A 10,819-nucleotide genomic window follows, 5' to 3' on the forward strand; every position below is an offset into this window, starting at 1 on the left:
AGGCTGTGCTGGGGGGCGGGTGCCTGCTTCCTGATTGGCCGCCACAGTGGCGGGAAGCAAGAAAGGGGGTGGGGGGCGCCCCGCTTTGCCTTGATCCGCCCTCCTTAACTCCGCCCAGCTGGCCACGGCCCCTCCCTGCCCTTCGCTCTCTTAAGGGCGCGCCCAGTGCGCCAGGGGGGCCCTGTGGCAGGACCCAGGCCTCCCCGCCATGTGTATCCTGTCCGCAGGAGCCCTAGGGGGACTCCCTCCCAGGACTGGAACTCCCAGAATAGAGTCCCGCTGATCTACTAAGTCCATTGCCTTGCCGTAGCCCCCTTCCCCTGGACACACATTGACCAGTAGAGCTAAGAAGGCCGGAATCAATATCTACACTGCAGAAGAATGTGAGGATCCCCAGGAGACAGCCTGTACCCCGATGGCTGCACCCCATGACAGCCCCACTGCCTTGCGTCAGGACCTGCCGGCGGCTTCCCACCCTAACCACCCGCAGGGCTTGTTCACTGGCTCTTCCCGCTTGGATTTCCCGCCTTCTCTTGGCTGTCCAGGCGGGTAGGGCTGCCCTGCCCCCTCCGCCTGGCCTGCTCCATTCTGGCCACTGATAGCAGACACAGAAGTGACCTGTGCTGGGCACCCACCCAGTAACTGGACAGGGTGCTCCATGCTGGGCAAGGCATACTCCCAGGTTGGTGGTCTCAGGTATTCCTGTCAGGGAACACGGCGAGACCTGCATAAAGTAGTGAATCTGGGTTTGCACCTAGGGCCGTGAAGCCAGGAGAGTCCACGGAAGCTGGGAGCCACCAGCAGGCACAAGGGGGCCAGGGAGAAGGATCTGGGTTCAGGGTAAAGGCTGTGGTCTCTGAGCAGATGAGATCCAAGGGCAGATGGAACCACCACAGTGGTTTGGGGAGCAGGAAGGAGGCACTAGGAGCACCCAACAGGCTGAGGCAGGGAGGGGGGCCCGGATGAGGTCAGAGGGGTGGCAGGGAAGGCCTCCAAGGCCCCTGGAGGCATTCAGTCTTTCCTTTACAGCAGAGTAGCGGGAAGTTGAGTTTCATCTTTCATTTGTATAAGATTTTTGTAGCAGTGCAGAACTTCCATTCTGCCAGAGCTACTTCCACTGTTAGCGCCTTGGCCCTGAAGAGGTCCACATCCTCCCCCTGAGAATCTGTGAATGTGGTACCTCCGGCAGCAAAAGGGTCCTAGCCACATAAGGATTTTGAGATGGGGAGGTTACCTGGGATGACCCAGCTGAATGGCATACCATTGTAAGGGTCCTAATGTGTGGAAGAGAGAGGCCGCGAAGCCCAAGTCAGAGAAGATAGAATACTAGAAGCAGGTGAGAATCAGGAGGACTAGAGGCCAGGCATGGGGTGTTTCAGAAGCTGCAAAGGGCAAGGGTTCTTTGCTAGAACACAGCCCCAGCAATACCTTGATTCTAGACTAAGACTCATTTTGGACCTCTGACCTCCAGAACTGTTAGAAAATAAACTATGTGGTTTCAAGCCACTGCATTATTGACCTTTTGTTACAGAGCCATAGGAAACTCATACAATCTAATATGTATAGTCCAGAGGTTGCTGTTCACTATCTCCAACTTCGAGACTGACTCACTGCCACTGAACCCAATTTTGGATCCTTGGCCATCAACCATATGTTGATCACACCACAGGTGTGAGCAGTGATCAAGCACACCTGCCCAGGTTTGTGAGGCACAAGGGATCTTCCAAAAGATCCTGGTCTATCCTCCAAGTGTACCTGCCCTTGCAGAAACACCTGGAAGGGGCAGTATTCCTGATGGACACCCGGTGCAGGGGATGGGCCAGGCACCTTGGTCATCTGAAGTTAACCCAGAAAGAGGCATCCAGCTTTCTCTGCATGGTCATACAGGACTCTAATTCCAAAATCATTTTGAGAATGTCAAAATCCATCATATTAGCTCAAGTGCATAACTGCTGAGTTTAATAACTCAGAAATACCAAACAACTACTCCAGGCATCTCAAAAAGAAGTTCACAAACCATGCAGGGTGCGGTGGCACACACCTGTAATCCCAGTGGCTCAGGAGGCTGAGACATGAGCATCACAAGTTCAAAGCCAGCCTCAGCAAAAGTGTGGCACTGAGCAACTCAGTGAGACCCTGTCTCTAATAAAATTCAAAATAGGGCTAGGGATGTGGCTCAGTGGTCTAGTGCCCCTGAGTTCAATCCCTGGTACCAAAAAAAAAAAAAAAAAAAAATTCACAAACTAATGGTCAGGTGTCAGTGTCCCCAAAAGCTGTCACATAAAATAAAGCAAACTATAGCAAAGATAGCTAGAGTGGGTACAGGCTAGCATTCTGCCTCAATGTCCCTCCCTGCTGAGGCACCAGCCCTCGTGCAAACAGACTCTCGGAGGCTATTGGGTCACTCAACAAACTTTTATTGACGCCACCGTTAGCCTTGCTGGTCTGGGTCGGGCACACGTGGGTGGGCACGAACCTCCCTGACAGTCTCCCTCTAAAGGGACTTACCAGTGCGGGAGAGCAGGTTGAAGGAGAAATGTCAGTCCTGCAAGAGGACGGGTTCCAGGTGGTCTGGGGGTCCAGGGTGAGTCCAGGGGACCTGAGCATCTGCAGTACCCATCAGACGCCGTGTCCTGTCCCCATCTACAACTTTTTTTTTCCAATACAGACCAGATAATGAAGAGCCTTCAACAGGAAAATGACCAAACGTGGCACCGAACCTGGGGGCCCCTGGTAGGACGGCAGATGCCTTCAGGCCTCTCTGGGCCTCTCCTTCCACCTGTGAAGGGAGCCCAGGATGTGTTCCGCACCAGGGTGGCTGGAAGGATCCTCCCCCACAAGCCCCCGACTTCCCGGTCGACGACAGGCCACTCTCTATGCAGCAGGGACAGTGGCCTCTTGACTGTGAGGGTTTGGGTCTTGGTTATTCCTGAGAGAAAACGGTCGGGCTACCCACGAGGGTCACCCAGTTCCTGAGCCGCTGCTCACACGGGGACGCCCAGCCCGGCCTTCCCTCCTGGCCCCTGGCTCCCCCTTCCTGGAGTTGTGAGCCCAGGGATGTCATAGACAAATGATGTCACTATGGCCAAGGAACCCGGAACCTTGGTGGCCTGGGGGAGGGGAAAGATGTTTCCCCACCACCCCAACCCCCATGTCTATGGTGAGGTCCATCGAGTTAGTGCTGCCCAAGGATGCAGTGTACCTGGCTGGCTCCAACCTAAAGGGGCAGGTGATCCTCACCCTGAACAGCACCCTGGTGGACCCGGTGGTGAAGGTGGAGCTCGTGGGGAGGGGCTACGTCGAGTGGAACGAGGAGGTCGGGGCCTCCCGTGATTACAGCAGAGAGGTCATCTGCAACAATAAGGCCGACTACGTGCACAAGACGAAGACGTTCCCGGTGCAGGGTAAGGAGAGGCTGCCGAGGCCAGAGCCCTGGGGACCCGGGGCCCGGAGGTCGAGACAGTCGACCAGCCACCCCTAGCGGGACTGGGGACAACAATTTCCACCCTAGGAGGAGCCAGGCAGAAGAGAGACCACCAGGCCGGGAGCAGTGGGGACCCCTAGCCCAGCGACTCAGAGGCTGAGGCAGGAGGATTGCAAATTGGAGCCCGGGCACCCGAATGAGACCCCGTCTCAAAATAAAATAAAAAGGGCTGGAGGTGTAGCTCGGCAGGAGAGCGCCCTGGGCTCATCATCAATTAAAAAATAAAAAGTGCCAGGCGCACAGAACTGACGAGCGTTCAGTCAGGACAGAAGCGCTTCCTTCTCTGGAAGACCCCCAACGTCCCGCGCCACCTCTCCACGTTTCCAAGCCACTGGACTCCCCTCCCGAGCACCGACCTGAAGCCCGTGCTGAACAGACGTCCATCTGTGCCAAGCACCAGGCAGGGACCCTGCACCTGATGCAGCAGATAGGTCTCTGGGAACTTCAGGCCTTTGTGTCTGCTGTGGCGACTGGCCATGAAAAGCAGGCTGGGGAGAGATGGAGAGGAAGAAACAGGAAGTTCATAGAAATGGGAGAGGGCCCTGCAGCCGCGCCCCCCTCCTCAGCAGACATTGGGCCGAGGGCAGAGCTTGGTGTTCAGACCATGTGCTTGGCCACATGAGGCCTGGGTTCCACTCTCAGCTCCAAAACACAAGATCAAACTTTAAGCTCCTACTGTACACCAGGCACTTGCACTGCAAGCTCACTGAAGGCAAGGAGTTTTATCTGTCCTGCCCCCTGCCATATACACATGGCCTAAAACCCTCTCTGGCACACAGTAGGTGCTCAGCACATCCTAGCTGAATCCTGAGGGTCCGAACTCCACTTACTTTCTTTTTTTTCAGTATCGATGGAATCCAGGGTCCTACCTAGGCAAGCCCTCTCCCATTGAGCTACATCCCCAGCTCTTTTTATTTCTGAGACAAGTCCTTCCTAAATTGCTAAGGCTGGCCTCACTTGTGTCCTCCTGCCTCAGCCTCCCGAGTTGCTGGGATGACAGGCACTCAGCACCTCGTCCAGGCCCAACCTCCGCTCTCTCAAGCCCAGAGCTGGGGTGCGCGAGTCCACATCAATACTTTGGGGTGACCATGCCAGCTATGTCCCTCTCCAATCCAGTCAGGGACGACTGTTTATGGGCCGACAGAGGAAGTCCTTGAAGGTATAGAGAGAGGTTTAGCTCAGGACAGAGGAGCCATCCCCAGAACCTGCACCTCCCTGTCCAAACACTATAAATAATGGGGAAAAAATGAAGAAAAGAAGAAGAAGATTCTAGAACCTTCTGATGGCCTCGGTGTGTTTTGCTTTCAGATAATTGGTTAAGTGCAGGCAGCCACACCTTTGACTTCCATTTCAACTTACCTCCCAGGCTCCCCTCCACCTTCTCCAGCAAAACCGGCCACATCTCCTACTTCATCCAAGCCTCCTGCATGGGCCGCGAGCACGTCCTGGCCAAGAAGAGGACTTACTTGTTGATTCAAGGGACCTCGGACTTCCACCCGGATCAGTCGTTCCAGGTGCCAAGGGGGCGTGGGGGCGGGGGGAACGGGCCCACGGGAGATGCCAGGGTGCCAGCAGCTGCCCAGCCCAGAGGACTCACGAGAGGTGGCCACCAACCAGGCCAGGAACTAAGCCAGGGTGCTTCTCCTCCCCGGGGACACTTGAGGATGTCTGGAGACACACTGGGTTGTCATGGCAGTTCAGGGGGACAAGAGGCCAGGGATGGCTCCCCAGAACCCCAGAGGTCAACAGTGGCCTTAAAGAGGAGGGGCTGGCGTGGTGGCTCAGCGGTGGCGTGGTGGCCTAGCACGTGCGAGGCCCTGGGTTCGACCCTCAGCACCACATAAAAACAAATAAAGGTGTTGTGTCCGTCTACAAAAAAGGAAAGGAGGAGAGAGGGCAGTGTGGCCGGTCAGGGGACAGTGGGCTTTGGGGGACACTGGTGGGTGTCGTGAGGGGAATCCAGGCACGGAGCCAGGGGAGGCCGGGGCGCTGCTCAGCTCCCTGCAGTGCCCAGGACAACACCCAGAGAAAGCCACACGGGGCTGGGGGCCCTCGCGGACTCAACCAAGCAGAAGCCCCAGAGACCTCTGGGTGGGAGAGAGGCCGGACCCTCAGTGGCCCCCGATCATTTGAGTCCTCAGACACAGAGCTGGTGTCCCTAAAAGGCAAATGAAGGCGCTTCAGTCCCCGGACAAGGAAGGACAGTGCAGCTGTGGTCACCTGAGCGCCAGGCTGTCCCAAATCCCGTTTTGAGGCCTGGTGCAGAGGGGAAGCTGGGGCAGTGGAATGACATTGGTCAAGGTCACCTACCTCCGCAGGGAGATCTGTGTCATCAGAGCATCAAGGTCATGGGGGAGTGGGCCCTGGAGATTCTCTGGGGGGGGAGGGATGGCAGGCCCCTCCTGCTGCCCTGCCCTGCGGGCACTCCTGGTCTCCTCCTCGGTAAAACAGGCTGGCCCTGCTGCCTCCAAGGTCATTCCAAGGGCGATGACTGGACCTCCTGATGGTGTGATTATCTGAGTGACGAAGAGACCTCTGGAGCAGCCCACAGGGAGGTGGGCCTCCAGGAGGGCCAGTTTAGAGGTGTGGAAGGGCCCTGGGGCCAGCAGCCTGAGTTCAGGTCTGGCCCCTGCTCGCGGGGTGACCTTCTGCAGGCCTTGCCCCCTCTCTGGGTGCCCATGGGAACTAAGAGGACACAAGTTGGGCCTCACGGCCAGTGGATCCTCCATTAGCCACAAGGCCCAGGGCAACAGCACCTCCAGGAGCCGGAAGTGCCCAGTTCCACGGAAACACCCCCCTCCACCCACGGGGAGTCCTGGCAGCAGGCTTGGGGTCAGGCCCAGGAGGAGGGCCAGCAGACCAAGAGCTAAGTCATCACCCAGGGAGGGCTGGGGTCAGGAGGCCGCTGCGCTGCCCATCGCTGGGCACTCCTCCTCCCGTCCTCCCCTCGGGCCTTCCTTCCTACTTTTTCTTCTTTTTTTTTTTTTTTTTATTTTTGATTTTTATGGTGCTGGGCACTGAAAAGAGGCCCCGCAGGCCCTGGTCAGTACTGCAGGCTTCCCTGGGGCCCCAGGTTCCTAAGCTCTGCAGGGGCCTCGCGCATGCGCATGCGCAAACTCTCCCTGAGTCTGGGGTTTAGGAGGCTGCAGGACAGGCAGGGGTCTGAGGCCCGGGGTGGAAGGCAGGTCAGAAGGGGTCAGGGGTCAGCCTGAGGTTCCCAAGAGGGACAGCAGTGGACCCAGAGCGGCACTTTGCAAACCGTGGAAGGACCCAAGGAGGTGGCGCTTTGCAGTCTCACTGTAGTGACATGCAGGCACCTCGGCCTGGACTCCGGACAGATCAGAGAGAGAGGGACTGGGTGGGTTCCCAACTCCATGTTTTATAAAACAAAAGAATACGACAGTGTGGTGGCACCCGCCTGTCGTCCCAGGTCCTTGAGAGGCTGAGGCAGGCCCGGGCGCGTACCGCACGCTGTCATCCCAGGGTCAGGAGTCTGAGGCAGGAGGATGGCAGTTCCAAGCCAGCCTCAGCTAGGGCGAGGTGCTACGTGAGACTTGTCTCTAAATAAAAACTCAGAATAGGGCTGGGATGTGGCTCAGTGGCCCAGGGCTCCGAGTTCAATCCCCAGTACAAAAAAAAAAAAAAAAGGGGGGGGGGCTGGGGATGTGGCTCAAGCGGTAGCGCACTTGTCTGGCATGCGTGCAGCCCGGGTTCGATCCTCAGCACCACATACAAACAAAGATGTTGTGTCCACCAAATACTAAAAAAATAATAAATATTGAAATTCTCTCTCTCTCTCCCTCTTTCTAAAAAAAAAAAAAAAAAAAAAAAAAATCAGTCTGGTGTGTTGCAATGGATCTCCCCGGAATCTCAGCCCCCAGTCTCAAGCCGGGAAGCCAGGGCCTGGCAGCCTGGGCAGGCGCTCTCCCAGGGAGTCACCCACAGTCCCTGCAACCCATGGGTGGTGGTTGTCTGGATGGACGGATGGACAGACAGCATGCCTTTCTTTTGTTTATTTATTTTTATGTGGTGCTGAGGATCAAACCCAGGGCCTCACAAGTGCTCTGCCAGTGAGCCCCAGCCCCAGCCCCTGTTTTCTAATGAAAGAAAATAATAGAAAATGTCAGAACATGGGCTGGGGATGTGGCTCAAGCGGTAGCGCGCTCGCCTGGCATGCGTGCGGCCCGGGTTCGATCCTCAGCACCACATACAGACAAAGATGTTGTGTCCGCCGAAAACTAAAAAATAAATATTAAAAAATTCTCTCTCTCTCTCTCTCTCTCTCTCTCTCTCTCTCTCTCTCTCTCTAAAAAAAAAAAAAAAAGTCTTGGATGTTTGCAGCATTTCAGATTTTCAGATCAGAGACACTCAATAAGTAAATTCGATACAAATATCCCACCCAGGGGCTGGGGATGTGGCTCAAGCAGTAGCGCGCTCGCCTGGCATGCGTAAGGCCCGGGTTCGATCCTCAGCACCACATACAAACAGAGATGTTGTGTCCGCTGAAAACTGAAAAATAAATATTAAAATTCTCTCTCTCTTCTCTCTCTTAAAAAAAATAAAAATAAATATAAAAAAAAAATATCCCCCCACTCCCAGACAGGAGCCAGGTCTGGTCCCAGGCTTTTCCCGGGAGACCCTTGGACCTATCACAGACAGCAGGTGCGTGCTGTGGTGGAGTGCTGGCCCAGGACAGTGAGGACGCAGGTCCATCCCAGCAAAGAAAAGGAAAAGATGAACAGTGAACCCAGTGTGCCTGTGCGTGCACTGTGGGGCGCCAGCGAGGTTCCCAGCAGCCCCTGCCGCAGAGCCAGCGCCTGCAGGGGTCCACACAGCCCTCCTGTGGGATGCAGGGGGAGCGGGGATGGAGGGACAGGTCATTTTGCAGGGTTCTCAGTGGCTGTCCTGGAAATGAACAAGATGGATGGTTCTTGGTTCTTCCATTTGCGATAGGGTCCTGTCCCCATAAACCGGTCATAAGGTGAAAATATCCTTGACTGTAAAATGCATATGATGTAGCTGACCCAGGCACCTCGTGTTAGCAACACGGCACGCTGTACAACGTTGGCTGCTCCCCTTCACAACTGTGGGGTTCACCTGGGAGCTGCAGCTCACTCACAAGAAAATATGTTTGCTTGGGCGGGGAGCGGGATCCGTATTTAAAATTCAAAATGGAGTTCCTAGTGAATGCGTATCATTGAAACATTTGCCTAAGCCCAGGGTCTTGCTCTTAGACTGTAAGATATTACTCTGTCTTCCAGAAAAAAACAATGCTCAGAGAAGTCAAGCCACTTATCCAAGGTCACACAGCCAGAGAATAATGGGAGGGGGATTCTGTGGAATTTCCTAAGACTGTTTTGCAGATAAGGCCATTGATATTCAGACCAGTCAGGAGCCTAGACCACAGGAAGCTGGGAGAGATGACAGGCTTGGGGGAGTACCGAGAGGAGCTCTTGGGACAGATGTGGGTCAGGCGGTGGGCCTCCCAGCCACAGCCCCTCACTCTCGTTCCCCTCCCCCTGCAGGACCCCCTGTTTGTGCAGGCCGAGAAGAAGGTGTCCTACAACTGCTGCCGGCGGGGCAGGGTGTGCCTGCAGATTCGCATGGACAGGAACACCTTCATGCCCGGGGAGAAGGTGGTGCTCACCTCGGAGATCCACAACCAGACCAGCAAGTGCATCCGGACGGTGGTCTTCGCCCTCTACGCCCACATGCAGTACGAGGGCTTCACGCCCATGGCCGAGCGGCGGTGGCGCGGGGACAGCAATGAGCTGCTGCGGCAGGAGGCCAACACGCAGATCGCCGCCTTCAGCAGCACCACGGTGGTCAGCACCTTCAGCCTGCCCCTTGTGCTGTCCGTGAGCAGCGCCCTGCTGGACGACCAGATCATGCGGACCAGCTACGAGCTGGTGGTCACCGTGCACCTGCCCTGGTCTCTGGCCAGCGTCAAGGCCAAGGTGCCCGTCGTCATCACCAGCATGCCCGCTGAGTCTTCCAGCTGCCAGCTCTCCCTCGGTGGAGAGCCGGGACCCACTGGACCACATGCCCAGACCTCTAGATAGTAAAGCTTATCTGACTCTACCAGGACTTTGTCTTGTTTTTTTTTTTTTTTTTTTTTTTGGTACTGGGGACGGAACCCCGGGTCACTTAACCTCTGCGCCATAGTCCCTCCTTTCTTATATATTTTATTTAGAAACAGGGTCTCACTGAATTGCTGAGGCTGGCTGTGAACTTGTGATCCTCCAGCCTCAGCCTCCGGAGCCGCTGGGAGGACAGGTGTGGCCACCGAGCCGCCACCAGAAGCCCTTTGTCTTGCAGGGTGACTCCTTGATGGGTCCTGGCAGGACACGACCTTTGGCCTGCGTTCCTGCAGTTTGAACAGCCACCTCTCAAGAAAGATCCTCCCATCGGTAGCGATTAAAAAATGCAAATTGAAACCACCTCAAGACTCCATCTCGGCCAGTCAGAATGGCACTTATCAAGAACACAAGGAACGGTGAATTCAACCGTGGCGAGGACCTGGGGGAAGGAACACTTTAAAAATTTTTTTTTTTTTTTTTTAGTTGTAAATGGACACAATGTTTATTTTTGTGGTGCTGAGATTTGAACGCAGGGCCTCGTGCAGGTGCTCTACCCCTGGGCCGCGGCCCCAGCCCCAAGGACACATCCACACACTGCTGGTGGGACTGCCAACGTGCCACCACTGTGCAGAGCAGGGTGGGGATTCCTCAGAACCAGGAGCGGACCTCCATCGGAGCAGCTCTCCCACGGCTGGGCTCCTACCCGGAGGTCTTCAACTCAGCCTGCTACAGTGAGGCCACATCAGGGTTTACAGCCCATCAACTCACAGTGGCTGAGCTTAGGGAACCACCCAGGTGCCCTTCAGCGATGAAGGAAGAAAGCACGTGGCGTCTGGGATATCGACAGCAGGAAGGGCCTCATGGGCTGGCCTAGCACCAGGAGGCACTGCGGGAGGCACTGGGTTTGATTCTCAGCACCACCCAGAAAAGCAAGTAAATAAACATAAAAACAGAAAGACTTTAGGACTTCCGCAAGTAAAGGGGTGGCCTGAGGCTACGGAGGCTGGGAAGGGAGGCCCGGGAAGGGAAGGCAGGATGTAGTCTCTGATATGCAGATGCTAACAGGAGCCTGTGAGGGAGAGGTGGAAGTTCTGGGATGGGGGTAACACTGACAGTGACCTTGCAGGGGACGACGTCACTTTCCAGGGTTCTTATAGGAACACAGGACCAGTGAAATTCCACACCATGTACAACCACAAGCTCCCTGTCTGTGGGATCGTCCAGAGGCACCCGCTGTCGGGATCAGACGCTCCCC

The 10,819-nt window shown here is 55.8% G+C and overlaps 1 protein-coding gene across 1 annotated transcript; it reads left to right on the plus strand.

Moving 5' to 3' along the window:
• Positions 1 to 3,151: 3,151 nt before the first annotated feature.
• Arrdc5 (arrestin domain containing 5) lies at positions 3,152 to 9,546 on the plus strand. Its single transcript, XM_076859209.2, has 3 exons — positions 3,152 to 3,404; positions 4,793 to 4,998; positions 9,010 to 9,546. Exons 1-3 carry the CDS (start codon positions 3,152 to 3,154, stop codon positions 9,544 to 9,546), a joined length of 996 nt encoding a protein of 331 aa, XP_076715324.1.
• The last annotated feature ends 1,273 nt before the right edge of the window (positions 9,547 to 10,819 follow it).

Source organism: Callospermophilus lateralis, chromosome 1 (assembly GCF_048772815.1).
Source record: "Callospermophilus lateralis isolate mCalLat2 chromosome 1, mCalLat2.hap1, whole genome shotgun sequence".
Taxonomy (NCBI): domain Eukaryota; kingdom Metazoa; phylum Chordata; class Mammalia; order Rodentia; family Sciuridae; genus Callospermophilus; species Callospermophilus lateralis.

Excerpts from the sequence above, each read along its gene's own strand:
- Arrdc5 (XM_076859209.2), top strand. The coding sequence starts at position 3,152 with ATGTCTATGGTGAGGTCCATCGAGTTAGTGCTGCCCAAGGATGCAGTG. Across the intron at positions 3,405-4,792 it reads GAAGACGTTCCCGGTGCAGG|ATAATTGGTTAAGTGCAGGC; the intron begins GTAAGGAGAGGC and ends TTTTGCTTTCAG. Across the intron at positions 4,999-9,009 it reads ACCCGGATCAGTCGTTCCAG|GACCCCCTGTTTGTGCAGGC; the intron begins GTGCCAAGGGGG and ends CTCCCCCTGCAG.